This window comes from Acartia tonsa, chromosome 8, assembly GCF_053477335.1.
Source record: "Acartia tonsa isolate MP-2025a chromosome 8, ASM5347733v1, whole genome shotgun sequence".
NCBI classification, from domain to species: Eukaryota; Metazoa; Arthropoda; class Copepoda; order Calanoida; family Acartiidae; genus Acartia; species Acartia tonsa.
Window position 1 is genome coordinate 17,262,888 of NC_137267.1, and position 18,668 is coordinate 17,281,555.

General features: G+C 33.3%; 5 protein-coding genes across 16 annotated transcripts in view; 4 read left to right on the forward strand and 1 right to left on the reverse strand.

Moving 5' to 3' along the window:
- bon (tripartite motif-containing protein bonus) overlaps positions 1-1,345 on the reverse strand; it is a 41,933-nt gene extending 40,588 nt beyond the window's left edge. For all 4 annotated transcript variants that reach the window (XM_080169256.1, XM_080169255.1, XM_080169254.1 and 1 more), the window contains exons 1-2: positions 344-1,345; positions 68-157 (exon numbers count right to left, since the gene is read on the reverse strand). In XM_080169256.1, coding sequence (XP_080025382.1) covers positions 68-157; positions 344-486 — 233 coding nt within the window. In that variant the 5' untranslated portion in view covers positions 487-1,345. The remainder of the gene's footprint in view (positions 1-67; positions 158-343) is intronic.
- A 1,299-nt stretch (positions 1,346-2,644) lies between these two features.
- eIF3k (eukaryotic translation initiation factor 3 subunit k) lies at positions 2,645-3,494 on the forward strand. Its single transcript, XM_080169267.1, has one exon. The coding sequence runs from the start codon at positions 2,711-2,713 to the stop codon at positions 3,356-3,358; it is 648 nt and encodes a 215-aa protein (XP_080025393.1). The 5' UTR covers positions 2,645-2,710; the 3' UTR covers positions 3,359-3,494.
- On the forward strand, positions 3,494-10,491 carry LOC145326140 (uncharacterized). Of its 5 annotated transcripts, none has more exons than XR_013881770.1 (15): positions 3,494-3,636; positions 4,013-4,092; positions 4,205-4,352; positions 4,668-4,922; positions 5,062-5,265; positions 5,635-5,744; positions 5,960-6,159; positions 6,374-6,501; positions 6,783-6,887; positions 7,523-7,694; positions 7,972-8,054; positions 8,436-8,566; positions 8,756-8,942; positions 9,309-9,931; positions 10,359-10,491. XR_013881770.1 is itself a non-coding variant. In XM_080169264.1 (14 exons), exons 1-14 carry the CDS (start codon positions 3,515-3,517, stop codon positions 9,535-9,537), a joined length of 2,154 nt encoding a protein of 717 aa, XP_080025390.1. In that variant the 5' UTR covers positions 3,494-3,514; the 3' UTR covers positions 9,538-10,088. The 5 variants fall into 5 exon arrangements, 2 of the variants coding, with proteins under 2 accessions (XP_080025390.1, XP_080025391.1); XR_013881771.1 differs by having other exon boundaries at positions 9,309-9,894; positions 10,359-10,485; XR_013881769.1 differs by having other exon boundaries at positions 10,312-10,453.
- Positions 10,492-10,533: 42 nt separating this feature from the next.
- On the forward strand, positions 10,534-12,626 carry LOC145326142 (protein mago nashi homolog). Its single transcript, XM_080169268.1, has 4 exons — positions 10,534-10,681; positions 11,132-11,249; positions 11,826-11,944; positions 12,286-12,626. The coding sequence occupies exons 1-4, from the start codon at positions 10,542-10,544 to the stop codon at positions 12,347-12,349; spliced, it is 441 nt and encodes a 146-aa protein (XP_080025394.1). The 5' UTR covers positions 10,534-10,541; the 3' UTR covers positions 12,350-12,626.
- A 1-nt stretch (position 12,627) lies between these two features.
- Positions 12,628-18,668, forward strand: part of LOC145326139 (uncharacterized) — a 69,424-nt gene continuing 63,383 nt past the window's right edge. For all 5 annotated transcript variants that reach the window (XR_013881764.1, XR_013881766.1, XR_013881767.1 and 2 more), the window contains exons 1-9: positions 12,628-12,683; positions 13,543-13,634; positions 13,895-13,964; positions 14,255-14,332; positions 14,797-14,919; positions 15,281-15,479; positions 16,023-16,096; positions 16,477-16,551; positions 18,516-18,636. Coding sequence is in view for 1 of the 5 variants with exons in the window: in XM_080169263.1 (XP_080025389.1) it covers positions 13,546-13,634; positions 13,895-13,964; positions 14,255-14,332; positions 14,797-14,919; positions 15,281-15,479; positions 16,023-16,096; positions 16,477-16,551; positions 18,516-18,636 (829 nt within the window). In the remaining 4 variants the exon portion in view is untranslated. The remainder of the gene's footprint in view (positions 12,684-13,542; positions 13,635-13,894; positions 13,965-14,254; positions 14,333-14,796; positions 14,920-15,280; positions 15,480-16,022; positions 16,097-16,476; positions 16,552-18,515; positions 18,637-18,668) is intronic.

An 18,668-nucleotide genomic window follows, 5' to 3' on the forward strand; every position in this document is an offset into this window, starting at 1 on the left:
CTATCATGATTCACTTAAGTCACATTAAGTCACTATTACTTATAATTAAATATTAACCCTCCCTTACCTTTCAGATCTAGAAACGCTGATGCCAAGACTTGCAAGTTTATTCATACCAGCGTCTGTTGATTCATTTGATCTCTGTATTTGTATTGAACTGAAAAAAACAAAATTATGATTTACTTTTAAGATTTTTTTTCTCTGGTAGCTTCGACCCTGCTAACTAGAGATCAATCAAATCATTGACAAGAGTAACACTCAACAGTTGTGTCCAAAAATTCCATCAAATATCAGACTACAAACAATGCAAAATGTCTATACATGTTAGTTCGGTCAAACCTACCTGGGTAAATTTCTCAGCTTATCGTTGGAAGAATCGTCAATTGCACGTTTAATACTGATACCAGGCGGCAAATGTGGTTGGGGCGGATCAGGGGCCGCCCGCTGCAATGAAATGCCCGGCGGAAGCCTAGGCGGTCCTGACATTTTAAACAGTAGTCAATATACTTGAATAATATTAATCTGTAATAGAATTAAAAATCATTATTATTATCATAGTATTGTGCTTCACTTTTATGAATTGATTATAGAAGATTCATAGCTTATAACAGTGTACCTTGTTGGAAAAGGAATTAAAAAATTCAGATATATATATAGGATCGATAGGTAATTAAAAACGTTAAAAAATGTCAAAAGAATTAAAAATCATGCAATATATGTCTTATATACGTAAGGACTTTCTGGTAGAGATTGTAGAGTTGCTTTGCTTTTCTAAATATACCACAATGTTATATAAGTCAATCATGAAAAGATTGAAATCGACAGGACACGTACTTCTTTAGACGGTACAAATTTAAAATAACAAAATCATACTTAATTAATTAAAGTCATTTCTTAATATTTCAACGAATTAAAATATAGTTTATATTAAATTGAAAAAAGTTGATTCTATCAATGCAATGGATCGCTAAATTTAAAATTCTTAGTAAACATAAATAAATTCATAAATTTTCTATCTTGTTCTTATTTTTACATAAACTTATAAAAACACGCAATCTTTCTAAAAATGTAAACATTAAAATAAAACAAATAATAATAAAGTACAAAATAGTAATCATGCAATAATCACGGAATTGATGGCGATTTCGACAACCGCCGAGATTTCGAGATTTGTTTTTGTTTTGGAATAAAAATAATAATGGCGGTCCGGCAGTGTTCAACTTTTGTAAACTGACTTTTTATGAGTTATCTTCACATTTTATAATTGACAAAAAAAGATTTATCAAAATACATAAATTATTAGCCCAAACTTAACAATTCAATGATCATTTTTCATATTTCAGAAAATAACGGGGTAAAAAGTGCATTTGTCGACGTTTAGTCTGTTTCTAAATTCATAAACAAGGGGAAATGAATGTTAGGGAGAAGAGGAATACTTGCTAAAAAGGGGAAAAAAGATCCTGAATCATGCGCAATTGGTTTCGACAAGTATCGACGCTGAATCTATTAGCATGCATCGATACAAAACCATCATATTACAAATTTTAATTAATTTTATTAAAACGTATTTTTAATAATAAAACGTCTAACAATTCTATCTATAGATTTTTCAAATAATAATTACAAACAATAAAAAGAAATCGCTGTTTCCTAATGCTGAAGAAAAGTTTAAGACAGATATTCTATGTAGATATTTTCCCCAATTAAAACAAATGCTCTCATGTTAATAGGTAAAAAAATTACGTAAAACAAACCTAATAGTTTTTTTTAAAATTTATACATATTTTTTATGTTCATTGGGCATAGAAAGTAAACTTTAAACAAAATTCAGAGTTGTGGGAAGTTTTGTTGTGATTAGTTTTGTCCCGTTCTGGTTGAGTGTACACAATAACAAACAGCTGATTCAAGCCGCATTCGTTGAAAAGGTAAATAATGTGCAAGCAAGGTGATTCAGAAATTTAAATAAGTAGTAGAAAAATCCTTAATAAACTTAAATTTTATCCATGTATTTGAGAAAAATTACATAAAGAAATGTTTTAAAAGTTATATATGTATTTTTTCAATTTTTTTGTATAAGACTATACCTATATATATATTATGTTTGCATTATATATACTATATAGCGGCTACGCCCCTCGAGGCCTCTAGGGGAATTTATAAGGTAGGGAAAAGTTGCCCTACCCCCCCCTCGATCCTCTAGTTTTAATTTGAGTTAAAAAGAATAAATTAAACAATATTTTTTTTTTTTGGGGGGGGGGGGTGAGGGGTTTTGTTCATTTATTTTGGGAGAGTGAAAATACGCTTCCTCATAATGGTTAAAAACCGTCCTTGGAGCTATAAGAAGATTTACTGTAAAGGAGAACCATATCGGTTCAGTGGTAAGCGAGATCCTTTAATATAAACTAAAAAAGCTTACTACCTTAAATAACAGGATAAGTTTCATTTTTAAATTTATCTTGGTAGGTATTTAAGCTTTTTTTGAAAGATTTTTTTATTTAATTACTTCTGATAATATGATATATATCTTGTATAGTAATAAATTCTGTTGTTACAATTTAGAAGCTATTCATAAAATTGATATCTTAATTGATAAACGAAAACCTATTTTTATTTTTGATATATCTGAGATATGCAGTTCAGAAGTATTATAATTTATGTAAATCTTTGTTAATTTCAGAACAAGGCGGTATCTTGCTTGTAACTTTTAAAAATGGAGGGAATGAAAGCCGAGATCAAGGAGATGCTGACAGGCATTGAGAGGTACAATCCTGACAAGGTGCCCACCTTGGAACACTATGTCAATTTGCAATCCAGAGAGAAGGGGTACGACCTGGAGGCCAACTTAGCTCTGCTCAAGCTGTACCAGTTTATGCCTGAGATGTACAAGCTTGACATTGTGGCTCAAATTTTGCTGCTCTCTCTGACTAATCTGCCTCACAATGATATTGTCCTGTGCAAGGCCATGCTGAGTCAAGACGTTTTGGAGGACCAGAAAATTGGCACAATCCTGTACCTGTCAGAGCTCCTGGAAATGTGCCAGTTTAAGACCTTTTGGAAGGAAATCAACAATCACCAGACCTTAACTGGCATGGTCGTAGGTTTTGAGGATTCCGTGCGCAAGTTTGTCTGCCATGTCATCTCAATTACCTATCAGACAATTGAGGACACTGTCTTGAGGGAGTTGCTCGGCCTTGTGGACGAGAACGCCATCAGAAAGTGGACTGATATGTACGGCTGGAGCCTAGGAGAGGATGGAGTTGTGTACCTTGCCAGCCAGGAGGAGATCATCAAGACTAGGAATATCAATGAGAAGATTGACCTAGAGTCTGTAGCTGGAATCATGGCGTCCTGTTTTTAATTAAAGACAAATATATATTTTTATTTTTTTTGTGATTTCTTATGATTATCTTAATGCATGTAATATCATCAACATATTATATGCAATAATGTAACAACATTTTAAGATCATCGCCTTTCTTCCCTTTCAGATAAAATTAAACATTTATATACAAAAATGGCGACAGGTGAAGATATTGCAGGTACGTCGTCTGGAAGTCCTTGCACGCCACAATGGAGTAAAAGTCTAAGCAGAGAATTGGAAGATGTTATCAGCAGACAGAATCTTCTAACTTCAAGGTGAGACATTTTATTACAACCTTACCATGGTTACAACCTATGTTAAAAACAATATTCCACAGAAAATGTAGCAAATAAAAAACACTTTAATAGATTTATTACCCTAGATGGGTACAAAAATCAGTCCAACTAAAAAATAAATTACCAATTAAAATTTTTGGATGATATGATTTCCCAAAAGTTAGCTCAATCCTAAGAATTTCAACTATTAAGCTGACTTATATATGGATAAATTAAATAGATAACTGTATTATCTTACCAATTTCAGCACATTAAGACAAATAATATATCCAGATTGTTCTATTATTGGTTCAATATATTGATAAGGGAAATATATACCTATACTATATTTATTATATTATCCATTTGATTTTAGGACAAGAAAAAGAGTATTGACTTCCTTGGCACAAACATCAAAAGAATCCGAAGACAAAGAAATGGAAAAATTAAGAAACAAGGAAACTAAAAGCTATTTAAAAAATCATAAAAAAAACTTCCATTAATTGCACGATATACTTGTCTGGTCAAAATAGTTTTTTTTATCTTTAAATTAGCTTTTTGTTTTTTCAGGCAATTGAAGAAATTATTGTTTCCGAACGGAATTATTTAAAACAACTTGAAATAATAGAAGAATATTTTATGAATCCCATAAAAGAAGCAGACATGCTACCAAGTCAAGTGTTTGCAGCTATTTTTGGAGATATTCTTGGCATTAGGTAAATAAGGCTAAGGCTTAGGTTTTCTAAACTTTGGGTTGATAGTGATACTTATGTACGTCTGTCCGTGTATTACGGATGCGTATCTGATCATTGTGGGGTGGTTTTAATGCATTTTTTCAGTGGCTACGTTTTTTAGGACATTTTTTTCGTCAGTCACTCTCATAAGAACTTATTTAATTTCAGCTTTAAGTTACTGTATATTTTTATATCTTAAATACCAAACGTTAGCGTGTTGCTGTTATTTTGCATATACTTTAGCTTGTTTTTTAATTATGATAGTAACTTAGTAAGCACATTTTTTTTTATTTTCAGACAAGTTAACAAAGAGCTATTAACAGCCATGGAACAATCCACAGATCAAATTGGAAAAGTTTTTCTAGAACTTGCCCCATATCTTAAATTTTACTCAACCTACGCTAATGACTTTGAAAGTGCCATTAAACTGATTGAAGAATGGAAAGAGAAGCACAAAGGGGTTCGAACCTTGGTGGCAAACGCGGAGACTCGACCAGAGGTCCAGAAAAAGCTGAATTCTCTGCTTATTACTCCAATACAACGTGTTCCAAGGTAATCAAACAGCTATAATTAAAAAAAATATTTTTAAAAAAAATAAAACTTTCACCTATTAGGTACCTATCAATCTACTCTAGGTATGAATATTGTATTTATCCATATTTTTATTTTAATTTATATCTTTGTTATTTAGGTACAAGTTGCTTTTGGATGACATAATCAAGAACACACCTCGCTTCCATCCTGACCGCAATAACCTGGAAGAAGCTCGCACACAAATAGACGCCATAGCCTGGTACATCAATGATCAAATCAAAGATCATGAGCATAATCAGCTGATGATCAATATACAGAAAAGTCTGGTTGGTGGCGTACCAAAAATTGTTAAACCGGGCAGGTAGGTTTTACTAATATTAAAATAAGTGGGGGGGGGGGGGGCGGCAACGACTTTGAAACATAATTTTAACACCAAAATTAGGCATGGTAGTTGCTTTAATGAGGTACAATGTGAAACCGCCGCTCCCGCCGTAATTACCTTGACACTTTTTTACCTTTTTTTATTTTTTTTTTAAATATGCCAATACTCGACAAAAACTTTCAAGTGTTAATGTAAGGGGAGTTTCTTAAAAATTATTCTATCAAATTATTTGAAATTGTCTTATTTGGCTAAAAGAGCAAAAATAAAGCTTCTGTTTCAAGTTACTAGTAGAGTAGGTACCTAATTAAATTGTAAATATAAAAATTGAATGATTACTATTATTAACAGAAAACTTATCCGCCATGGGAATTTGATGAAAATGAACAAGTCTGGAGGTCACGCCCAACCAAGATACTTTGTCCTTTGTACTGACATGCTCATGTACTGTAAAATTAAAGGTATGTTAAAATAAAAGAAAAACACAGACATCTTGCCTCTTTTATATAGGGATTAGTTAGCATAATACAGCAATACTCTGTATAATTCATTAAACAACAAATCTTTTTCACTTCTTCACACCTTGTACCTATCTATAAGGTTATATGAATTCTTAGTATTCATTGAAGCAAGATAAACATATAATATCTGAATTAAGTATAGTTTTTCTTTTTAGGTCACAGCCATCTTTCCGGTCAATCTCTAGACCTACCAAAAGCTGATTGCCTGGAGGTTTGTTGTGTGCTCCCGCTGAAACATACATCAGTAGAGAATGTTGTTGGCAAAGGTGTGTTCACTGTCACCTGCCAAAAAGAGACGCTAGTTCTTTACACAACACATGCGGATGAATCTTCATGGGTTGAAGATATTCAAGAGGTCAGTAGATATAAAGATATTTATTTAAAAATAGATTATACCTACTAGTGTAGCATTTAAGTCAGACTTTATATATTTTCATTGTACGTCTTTGGTCTGTGTAATGGCCAATACATTCCGACTACTTGATTTTTATAGGGATAAATAATTAAAAAAATAGAAACTATAAAATCTTAGAAGTAAGCCTTTTAAAAGATTTATGTTTTTGATTTAGGCTTGCGCTAAACTGAAGAAGAATAGGGCGACATTGAAACGAGAAAGCAACCAGTTTGAGCCCATCAGAAAACCAGACATCATTAAAATGAGACGGGAAAGTCTTAGCAAGATCATGCTCATGCGAAGGTAGAAATTGAATTGGAGCATTTATATACCCCCCCCCCCCCCCCCACCTCCTTATTTGCTTCTTTTAGAATAGGTAAGACAAAAGTTAAGAAAAGTCCCACGGGCCTCCTGCTACAAATAGCCTAACAGCTTTCCTGCAGGTTTAGGTAGGACGTTTTAAAGTTTTAATAATAAATTTTAGGAAAATAGATGGAAGTTTTTATGCAACATAATAGTGAATGTGATAGATATTTCCTCCTCTGATACATTTTACAGACGTTTTCATAAAATAATATTTTTAGAACTGAAGATGCAAAGAAAGAGCAAATGCGGGAAGAAACCAGAACTAAATCACCACTCGCATCTTTGTTAAACTTTTCACCCAGAAAAAGAAAACAAGATTCCAGGTATTTTTATAAGCAGTAGCGCAGCTAAGCTAAATCAAGAAAATCTATAATACAAAGTAGAACGATGTCTGTCCGTCTGAAGCTTAAGATCTCAGTAACCGCTGAACCGATTGGGCTCTACTTTTCAGGGATTATACCTACTGGTCCTGTGATGGTTTTAAGCTAATTTCTTGGGGGGGTGGGACACCCCCACCCCCCCAAAAAAACAAAAAAATCTCCCCCCCATTTTTTTTTATTGCAGAAGATTTCCTTGGTCCTTTTTTTTGTTGCAGGAGATTTCCTTTGTCCTTTTACGAATTTCACATTAATTTTTTTTATCACCTCTTGGGGCAAAGCCCCTAGAGGCTAGGGGCGAAGCCGCTAGTGATATATATAATTAGATATAAAATAAAAACTTTGCTTTTCTTTAATTTATCTACTGTCCACTCACGTATTCACACTAACATGCCTGAGGCAGAGAATTGATCTATGGTGATATTTAATAGTACTTTAAACTTACCATCATAGTTGAATATTTTAAAAAATGAATATTTTTACAGTATTACAGTTGATTATTCTATTTAATCTAATATTTTTTCTTGTTGATATTCTACCTATTTATATCAAAAAACCTTTAGTTAAAAAAATATGTTTAGAACTGAAAGTCCAATGAAATTAAAGAAAATCCTGGAAAGTCCTGGAATTACAGCAGGTTCTGCTACTAAAGATGACTCAATTGTTGACAATGAAAAGAATGAGAATCTAGAAGAAACAGCCAGTTCTTCAACTGCCCTTACTCCTATGATAAATGAACTTAAATTACGACAGGTTTGTCTTTAGCTATCCAATCCAACCATCACTAAAGGTTTGCGGTTTTTGGCAGTAGTTCTTTGACTATTACTAAGCGGTTCCACCGCAGTTTCCATTATTATACAAAGCTGAAGCACCTATCTTTGGTTGTTATGGTTTTAAAAAGTAAAGTTTATTCACGTTATATATTTAGAATTTATGTTTAGCAATAATTCTTTTTTTTTTATTGCAGGAAATGAGAAAGTTTTTGGTAGTTCTTTGTTTAGTCATTTTTTTCTTAAAGTCTTTTATTTAGAGTACAAGATCAAGGGAAACTGGTTCTACTCCACTGAGAGAAACCCCCCCTAGAAAAGCTAAGGAAAATCAAACTCCTACTAGGTAAGAAATGAATAAGATTTCAACCAATTACAACTTAATACTTTCCTTTCTCATTTGCTGTATAGAAGTACTAGAGTCTGCGCCTCTATCATCTAGGTTCTCTGTATCCGATGGAGAAGGTATCTGCAGAAAGACCTAAATCCATCCTATGTCTTCTATCTAAAGAATAAAATACCTAGTCTAAAAACAACCTCAAGTCTTTATGAAGCTTCCCAAAAATAATGCACTCGAAATCTTAAGCTACAAACAAACAAAAATTGCTACATTATATAATAAAAAAATCGGTATATTTTTAAATGTTCTATTCACCTTCTGTTGATATTATGTAGTACATGAATTATAAATAGCTTTAGCTTCCATGCCATGAGCATAATGCTTTAGGAAAATGAAATACAGCCGCTGTTTATTTAGAACCACGCCGTCAAGGAAGTCCAAGAGGGCCCCGCTAGCCCCCCGAAGTATTAATTTACAGAAACCTAGCCCAGTGGCGGTACAAACTGCTTCCAAAATTTCAGGAATTTATGTTTATTTTTTATCATAATGATTAATATTAGGTTTGAAATAAGCAACATTCAATATAAATATTAATCTATAATCAAATACAATTTTAAAAACGTAATAACGTTTTCCCAAGTTTCTTACAGACATAAAGAATTTTTGTGCAGTTTCGTATATAAAAATATTAACATAAAATTCTAAAACAGATTCAAAAGCCAAGCTGAAGAAGGGAACTAAGACAGAGTTTAGAAAGCACGCGAGAAACTCTGTAAAATCTCTGAGTCTACACAGGGCTAAGCAGCTGAAAAAGGAGGGCACTGCCCCACCCAAGTCAATATTTAGATCTCCGTCTATCTATGACGAGGACAGAGAGGTCCCCAGGTGCTTGAGGTAGGTCGTATTATTATCGCTGTTACTCAACAAAAGAATGCATTTGTTAATAGCGTATCTTCCCTACAATTAGTGTCGGTCCATCTGTATTGAATAGCCCTTATGCCTATAATAAACATAATATGAATATGCTATTGATCCCTAGAAATTTACTACTTTATACAGGGAGGGAGGGGGCATTTCACTTTAATTAAACTGGTACCCACAGTTTTCTTATTAAAAATTCTTATCAATCAAGTTATCTTCCATTGTCTTAACCCTTAAAATCCCTTACTGTAGTATAAGATGAATATGTCATGTCTCAAGAAAAAAAAATTTATTTCTGTATAGGTATTAAGGGCGTTCTAATAATATGTTTTTATTTAGAAACGATGACACTATGACGTCATATTTGAGTGGTAAAATAGTCCCGCTGACTCCATCCACTCGTCCTACCAATGTTGCCCACCTTGTTCGTAACAAGGACACTGTTGTGGACCATAACGAGGTAGATGTGGGTGCGGAGGCTATTGAACATCAAGAGGGTGAAGTGCAACAACAGGTTATTCATCCAGTGGCAATCCCTGACAAGAAGTCGTTTTGCGTAATTTCTTAAAGAGTGCTTTGACATTTCTTTTAAATTCTCATAATTATCCTAAAGTTCTAACATTTGTTATATCTTTGCTATGTAAATAGTCTTCACTGTTAAAAAACACCATGTTATTATACCATATATCCATACTCAAAATTAAGAAAATGTTTTAATGTATTATTATTGACCGTTATTATATTATTTTTATTATTTTATCTTATTATTGTATTGAATAATGTACCTAAATGTAAACGAATACGCTTGTAAAGTACCTAAATATTTGCTTATTCATGGCTGCTCTTTCACACAACCTTGTGATCATTTATTATCAATTTCCTATATTCTATACCTATACTATTTTTGCCTACATGTTATAAATAAGTGTGAAAAAAATGAAACTCATATCATACTTACTAGGGTTGGCAATCCGAATCTGGAATCCGCCCAATTTTTAGCCAATTTTGGAATCCGAATCCGGAATCCGTTTGTAATAGCGGATTCGGATTCTTAATTGGTGGGCTAAAATTAGCGTCTTGAGTTTTTTCTTTCAACTCCCCCTTTTTGAAGGCAAAGATTATCATTATTATATATAATATCTTTTAAAATCTGGTTCAATGCTCGGAAGTGAATTATAGAAAAAAAAAATAAGAATATTAATTTTAGGACATATGTAGCATTTAAATTTTTTATTTTTTACAAAAGCCTTTTGCTAGAAACAGGAATCCGGAATCCGCGAGAATCCGCCATTTTTTGGACGGATTCTTGTAAGAATCCAAATCCGGTCCAAAAATTTGACAGATTGCCATCCTTAATACGAACTAAACGCTTTTTTTATTACTCGGAAGTGCAAATAATCATAATTAAATTTTTTTATTGCATGTATTTTTACATATTAGTTGTACTTACCTAATAATGTTAACCATTTTGCTAATGTAAATAATATCAGCTGCTTAAAGACAGCTATAAAAAAAAACAAAAATATAGTCGATGTTTTCAAATATAATCCGCAAAAATTTCAGACAAAAAAGATGAGCAACGATTTCTACCTAAGATACTACGTCGGACACAAGGGCAAGTTTGGTCATGAGTTCCTCGAGTTCGAATTCCGTCCCGATGGAAAGTTGAGATATGCTAACAACAGCAACTATAAGAATGACACAATGATCAGGTTAGGAATTAACTATTTCTCGCTTCGTATTGTAAACAGCTTTCCGCGGATATGAAATGTACAATTATAAGATGAAAACCAGTTTCCGAGATTTCGAAAGCACGGACTAAAAAAATCTGGCTTTTATCTTAATCGAATTCGAAGCGATATGGGAAATAAAATTATTATTTTGTTTCATTTTTAGTAGCGAAGCTTCTGTATAATCTTAAATTTCCATTTGTCCTTTTATCAGCTATTTTAAAGGGTTAACGTAGAACTCCTAGCTTCACTGAAATAGACATTTTTAAGTTAAATTGTCAAATACTCCATGGAGTTAACCTTTTAGTAGAATCACCTCATCTATTTCATTTTGAAACGGGTTTTAAAACTTATTGATCCATCTCAACCCATTGCTACTATAATATCAAACTAACATCAATTTCAAACGTTGCAATGCTCTGTGTTGTTTAGGAAGGAGGCATTTGTGCACAGCAAGGTGATCAACGAGCTGCGCAGAATTGTGGAGGACAGTGAAATCATGGCTGAAGATGATGCCCTGTGGCCACAACCTGACAGGGTTGGACGTCAGGTATACAATATATATAGTATATATTATAATATATACCATGACTAATAAAAAAGTATTCTTTAGCGTTTGCAGTCCATATTTTTTTTTTTTATTAAGAATTAAAGGACGCTTGTGTCCTTGTTCTCCATACATTTCCACGTCAGAATATATAAAAAAAACTTCCTCAGCCACTTCTACAAAACTTTAGCTCTATAATCTCCGATTTTAATTGATATGCAATAAAAGTTATTATATTATATAATCTGATGTGGAAATGAATAGAGAACAATGACATATGCGTCTTTTAAAACTTCAATAAGAAATATGGATTGGGCTTCAAACCCTAAAAAAATACTTTTTTTGGTGGATTTTACTGTATTAGTTAACAAAATGTCTATTTCAACCTCAAAGGGTCGAAAATTCAGCAAAATAGATAATTGATACTAGTAAAAAATCATTAAATAGGTAGTTATGTTTACGTTGGTTGAGTACGTTTTCAGTTAGGTTACTAACTTTAGATTTCAGGATTTGACACCCGCATGGGTATTAGCTTTATGAATTTATGTGTTAGTGTTATTTAACTGGACCCATGTTTAGGAACTGGAGATTGTAATTGGAGACGAGCATATTAGCTTCACGACTAGCAAGATCGGCAGCCTGGTGGATGTGAACCAGTCCAGAGATCCAGATGGGCTCCGTTGCTTCTACTACCTCGTTCAGGAATTTGGGGATTTCATCATTGTTTTTCATTTGGTGATTTCACTTAGTGACTATCGGTCGCTTACCCCCCCCCCCCCCCCATTCCTTTTAATGAGCTTTTACTACTCTAAAAAACTAAAATACAGTTTGTTTTTAAGTTCGAATATTGAATTTATGACTTAATTGATTCCTTTTTGTGTAGGTATGTTGTCTTCTAAAATTTTTCATTTATATTAAGTTTCTACTCAAAATATATTGTCTTATGCGTTTTTTTTGTATCTAGCATTTTCCCTAGTAATTGACTAATATTTTTAAAAAATTATTGGAAAATAATGATAAATCTTTCAAATAAAATTAATCAGGATCTGAAGTGTATGGTGTTCTCTCTCATCGGTCTCCACTTCAAGATCAAGCCCATATAAATCCACCAGTAAAATCACCAAAATGATCATAATTATTTAGTATTGAATAAAACATGATAATATCATGATGATTATTGACAAGTTGTTTGTTCATTTTTTGTGTTTCTTTTTTTGTCCAACGTTTTGACTCCAATCCACTTTTAATAGAAAATATCTAACTTATTCATTCAAAATACCTACTAAACTTTGTAAAATATTGAAACAATCAATTTTAAGACTCAAATAAAAGTTTTCACGTTTGTACCTCTAATAGTAAAATTGTATTTTGTGTTTTTTTTCAGATGTAAAAAATGAGTAAATATAATTTTGATTAGGGGAAGACCAATAAAGACAGGTTATTCAATTAATATCAACAATTTTTAGACCTATTTAATAAGGGCACGGCAGTATATTCTTAAATAAGTCTAAATTATTTTGATGTTGGTTTTACGATAACTTTAATATTCATCAGGGGTATGTATTCTCCATAATTCTCCTACTACACCCCCTCGGGTTTGGGGTGGAGAAAAATTTCAAAACTGGTACAATAATAGATGGGGAAAGAAGTTCAATTTTGTTGTAAAACATACGCCCCAGCTTATATTATATTTTAATGTAATTTTGTAATACATACCTATAAAAGTGGCAAATTCACTAAATCGGATTTTTAAACTTTAAGCGGGTTCATTCGAAACGAATTAAGATTACGAGCGAATCTAAGCTAAAGTTCAGAGTTTTACTCATTCGGATTTAGATTCGTACTTTCTGGCAAAAATTTGGCGAATTAAATCGAAAGTGATTCGGATCAGTAAGGAAGGGGAAATGGGCTGTTTATTACACCAGTCAACAAAGTTTTAAATAAGGGTTTCTTATTCGTTGGTTTAACAACTTTGGCGACTTTAATGTTGATTCATACAGTTAAGTGTCCACACCTTTCAACCAAGAATTGTAATCTATAGAAGAGGATATTTTGTGTATCATTATTGGGTATTTTCATCAATTTATCGGCCATTGTCTTATCCCTTAAAATCCCCGGATTAGGATTGCCATTACGGTTTACATTTAAGTAACTTGCCGATCAAAAGGAGATGAAGTTAGAAGATGTATTTTGATTTCTTATAAATACCTAAAGAATATTTCCTTCTTAAGATACCTACCTATGCGTTTTCATCTCTTGAAGACAATATTATTTGTTATAATAAATTTTTTTACAGGTGATGGGGTCCTTGTTGGACATAATACAGCAGCTACGCCAGGGCGTATGGTCCTCCTTTACTGGAGGGTGGTACTATGATCCTTATCACAAGTAAGATATTTCGTTTTTTTTTTCTTCAAAAAAACAAAATATTGATGTATAAAATGTTTTAAATGCAGTATTATTTTTGAATAAAAACTAGGCAATACAAAAGTTGAATTGGAAAAAAATTTGATCTTTTTTAACTGACAAATTAAAACTTGATTTATATTTCCAAAGCTTATGATTCTAAAACTTTTAACATTTTATACACATAATATAAGTTACTTACCTAGGTACTTTCTGATTCTAAATGTTTGACTAATTTTCAGAATCTTTACCAACACCATACACCTTTACCTCTGGCTATTTTTCTTCTGCTTTCCATTTTCTATTCATCTGGTAAGTATTACCTATAAATATTTTATGTTAGGTACCTATGAACTAAAGTAAACAAACTTCGAGATTTTTTCAGATAGATAAAAGTGTAATTTTTTTTTCATGGTTGCTTCTGTTATTATTTTTTTACGCTCTTTCTTTCTAATAATATCCTGAAATTGTCCGTCGCATTAATATTCGTGCATTTTGTTTATATTACGTCTTTTTCGATTCTATGCAGTATTTATAAAATAAAGCATTAGACAATGACATAAAGAGTAGCTTCACCATCGTTAAATAATGTTTGTTTTCAGTATTTGCCTGCTGGATCTTACTATCTATGGATCTATGTGGCAACTATTTTTATAGTTTTTGCCACTATTAAGTTTTGGAACAGGGATGGATATGTTTTGTTTTGTTGTTGAAAAATTAAGGCCAAAAAATCAAATATGAGATAAGTGGTCAAGTCTCCAAGTAAAGTGATAAACATGAGGCATGATCTGATCCTAGTGGCTGTGGCTAGCTATATAGGGGTATGTATTCTGAATGGGATCCCCTGCTTAAGAGGGGGGAAAATAAAAAATATGTGGGATGGGGGGGGGGGGGGAATAAGAAAATAAAGAGATATGAAATTTTTTTCCATGTTTTTCCCCTCATTTGGGAAAAAACTAGCAAAATCTGTGGAAGGGGTAAAAAATGCATAAAATAAACATTTATAAAAACTTTTTTAAAAACTCGGTGGGCAAAAACAAAGATATTTTGTAACCGGGGAAAAAATGAATCTTGTGCAGAATAAACACACCTTTGAATATAGTTTTCCTTTTGGCTTTGAATATTGAAACATGATATCTATCGAAACAGAACATTACACAACCTGTTTGACAATGGGGAAGTATACGAGGTGACTGAGAATGATGACGTTGATGGAGCAGGGGGTAAGGATGATCATGGCGAAGCTGCTGACAGTATTGAGCTCAGGGTAAGTTGATAGATAGACAAATATTATGGCTTCTTTCTGTAGATTTTTAAAAATGGGATATTGATTATTTGATTAACTAGCGTCTATGCCCTCAATTTAGTTCCAAAAGGAAATAGAAAAATTTTGTGCATTTTTTAAGCTATAGACACAAGGACAACCTGTTACTTATGTGTAAGGATACTGAGATAACTACAGGATACAAAAATTGGGGCATTGAAAACATTAAACTTAGAATTAGTATATTCTTTCTCATAAAGACTTAGTATTGATTTATATTAAAGTGTTATGCAATAGACTTAGACAAGACATAGATCAATCATATGCGTACATATATTATGATATTTATATCCTTTTACTTTAGGACATGTCCAAAACTGAGTACACAGACGAATGGCGTATGGGGATGTGTGTCCCAAGCCTACGTTTGCCATCCATCCATGAGGAGGGTAGTGGGGTGGGGGGCTCGTCTGCAGGAGGCGGGGCTACGGCGGGAGGCGCCTCAACAACCCGCTCAGGAATGGCCTCCACTTCCAGAGAATATGGGAATAGCTCAAGATTCGGTAAGAATATGTTACAATTTTAAGATTGTTCTAAGTTTCCCAAAGAATCGCATTATCATTGCTAACTAAAAACGGATTTTGGATATTTTTAGAACTAATGTTCGTCCTTACGTCACACCTATAGTCTCGAGTTACTTTTTTTTTAGAGTTAAGACTAAAACCGTTTATTCTTAAATTTGAGATATTTACAGGGGTGTATATTCTACATGGGATCCCCGGCTCAGGGGGGGGGGGGGGATAAAAAATAAGTGGTTGGAGGGGGGAAAATGTAAAAATTAAGAAAACTGAAAACATTTTTTCCATTTCCCCCCTCCTTGGTAAAAAAAACGAAAAAAATGTGTGGTAGGAGGGATAAAATAAATAAAATATAGATTTCTTTAAGTATTTTTCCATTTTCCCCCCCTACTTGATGAGAAAAAACTAGGGGGGGGGGGGGGGAATTTAAAATTTTTGTAGCCGGGGAAAAAAATAAATCTTGTGCAGAATATACACTCCTGGATATTTAAAAGCAAATATATTTTTTACGTAATCTTAAAAATTTAGATTTGAAAGTTGATGTGCACAGTAAGCCAGGTATAGATGGAAGTGTTATTGGTCCTGGTGGAGAAGGCAGTCTAAGGAAACAAATGTAATTTTTGTTTAGATTTTATTTATTTTTTTCATGGAAATGAATATATTTACCTAGGTATACTTTTTATTTCTTACACGGTACATCAATAAAATCTAATGTTTTCTCGTCATTTGTATTTTTACAATTGTTATATGCAGTTGGATGTAAATATGCCAAGTTTGGCAGTCTAATTGTAATTGTGCACACTATTTTCTTCGGATTCTCATGTTTTAAACTAATAAATTTCAGAAAATAATTTCTAGACGTTATATGGGGTATGTATTTCTTTACATAAAAGGACAATAATCCATTTTGAAAGGCTTTAATTTACATGAAAACTAATCTTGCTCTAAAATTATAATTAGAATATAAAACATTGTGTTGAACAGAGAGGGATCAGATTTGGAGAGGTCAGGAAGTAGGAGTGACAGGGAAAGATGGAGTATAGTACAACCGGATGAGGTAAGTTTTTTTTGTATTCGCGTCGTGGATTTTCATGCATTTGTTAAAAAATCAGATTCTATATATTCTTCTTTTTGATCTTGAAGTATTTCACATAGGGTTGGCAATCTGAATCTGGGATCCGAAATCCGCCCAATTTTTGGTCAATTTTGGAATCCGAATCCGGAATCCGTTTTTTAATAGCGGATTCGGATTCTTAATTGGTAGGCTAAAATTAAAATTCTTTCAACTTCCCCTTTTTGAAGGCAAAGATTATCATCATTATTATATATAAAATCTTTTAAAATCTGGTTCGATTCTCAGAAGTGAATTATAGAGAACACCAAAAACATTATTGTTTAGGACATATGTATTTTTTTTAAGCCTTTTAAAATATTGCTAGAATCCCGGAATTCGCCAAAAATAAGAATCCAAAAATTTGACGGATTGCCATCTGTCAAAGTCAAGTTGTTGGCTTGATAGATATTGTTAACAGACAGACACAAAGACTTCTAGGCACTTTGCTGGAATAAATTTTGTACCTGCTGGTTATACAGTGTGGTGATCGAATCTGCTTGTCCTGTTCTCTCCAGTCTCTATTCCTCCAGTCTCGGGGTTACCACTGTGGCTTTCCGGACATAGGTTTCTGCAATAGGTCGTGGAAGTAGGGGGCAGGTTGATGTTGGTTAACTAAAATAATGTAATATAAATAAATGAACCAAAATTTGAAACCTAAATCTTTATCCTAGCTACCAGCCTTAATTTTCCCTCCCCTTACATTAGGTACATGGAGGGGTTAGATATACAGTATTCTTATTAACCCTTACAGATCGGGGGGGGGGGGGGGCTCAAAGAGCCCCCCCCTCTAGTTTTTTCAATCTCATTTTTTTTGCAGGTAAGATGGAGAGCTGTAACTTCATGACTTTTTAAGTTTAGTAATTATACGTCGGCAAGAGTTGATTTTATTAGGATATCTGGTCTGTGTCGGTCGTGGTGTCCGGTCAAAGTCGGTTGGGTAGCAAAAAAAATTAGAAAAAATTCTAAATAAATCTTAATTTCTACATTATGACTTTTGTGTATAAGGTAGAAACCTAAAATTTTTTTGGTGAATACTTAGATATCAATGACCATCTGAGAAAAGTGGTGTTATGACCGTTTGACCGCTCCCTGACCGACTTTGTGACCGATTTTTGTCCGGCTTTTACTACTGAAATATATCATGAATATCGTGGCTTCTATTACAGCTAGAGACCTATAATTTTTTTTGGTAAATCCTTGAGCAATAATAAACAGATAAAAATATTAATTTGCGCCGCCAACCGCCGTTTTACCGCCGTAACCGCCGAAAATGGCGGTTTCCGTTATTTGCCGTTTTTCGGCGATGATCAGAAAAAGTAATTTTTTTGTAATGAAAAATAAAAGTTCGTCCTAAAATTTGGTCATCCTAGCTGCAAAATTGGCCGCTCTACAGCTGTTTTAAAATTTAGCGGCTGGCCGCTAAAAAGCGGCTAAGGAGCGGTCTGACTGCTATGACTAGAAAAAGTAATTTTCTCTAAAAATACACATGAACCACCAGAAAAATTTTTTACGTCTTTATCTGTACCAGGAGCCGAGATAGAGGGGGGGGGCTCTTTGAGCCCCCCCCTCGATCTATTAAGGTGGGAATTGGGGCCCGATCTGTAAGGGTTAAAGAGAAATGGCTGCTTTACCTGTATATTGGATAGTGCCAGCCTAGATTTCTCTTAAGAGCCGGCAGACATTATAGATAGACGGTCTGAAAAAAGTTTTGTTTTTGAATAAATGTTAAAAAGAAATAACAGACCGATTATTTATAATATCTGCCGCAGTAGACTGAAAGCAACCTTCTGTTCTGGCTCGACCTAAAAATGGACAGCCGTTAGATTGGAATTTCAAATTAAAGGACTTATAAACTTTCAAATATTTACGATTTTTTTGTGAATTTACAGTGACTCCTGTTTGTTCAGGTTATTGATATTGAACCTGAGAAGAGTGACGTAGTTATTCTGGTTGACGAGGGTAACCTCCAGCATTCACCACCCTCTGTTCCCCTGGCCACTGTTCTTGAAGAGGCCAAACATTCAGCAGGTAGTTTAATTACACTAATGACTTGTATTATG

Excerpts from the sequence above, each read along its gene's own strand:
- eIF3k (XM_080169267.1), top strand. The coding sequence starts at position 2,711 with ATGGAGGGAATGAAAGCCGAGATCAAGGAGATGCTGACAGGCATTGAG.
- LOC145326142 (XM_080169268.1), top strand. The coding sequence starts at position 10,542 with ATGAGCAACGATTTCTACCTAAGATACTACGTCGGACACAAGGGCAAG. Across the intron at positions 11,250-11,825 it reads CTGACAGGGTTGGACGTCAG|GAACTGGAGATTGTAATTGG; the intron begins GTATACAATATA and ends ACCCATGTTTAG. Across the intron at positions 11,945-12,285 it reads CGTTGCTTCTACTACCTCGT|TCAGGATCTGAAGTGTATGG; the intron begins TCAGGAATTTGG and ends AAATAAAATTAA.
- LOC145326140 (XM_080169264.1), top strand. The coding sequence starts at position 3,515 with ATGGCGACAGGTGAAGATATTGCAGGTACGTCGTCTGGAAGTCCTTGC. Across the intron at positions 4,353-4,667 it reads GGAGATATTCTTGGCATTAG|ACAAGTTAACAAAGAGCTAT; the intron begins GTAAATAAGGCT and ends TTTTATTTTCAG. Across the intron at positions 8,943-9,308 it reads GAGGTCCCCAGGTGCTTGAG|AAACGATGACACTATGACGT; the intron begins GTAGGTCGTATT and ends GTTTTTATTTAG.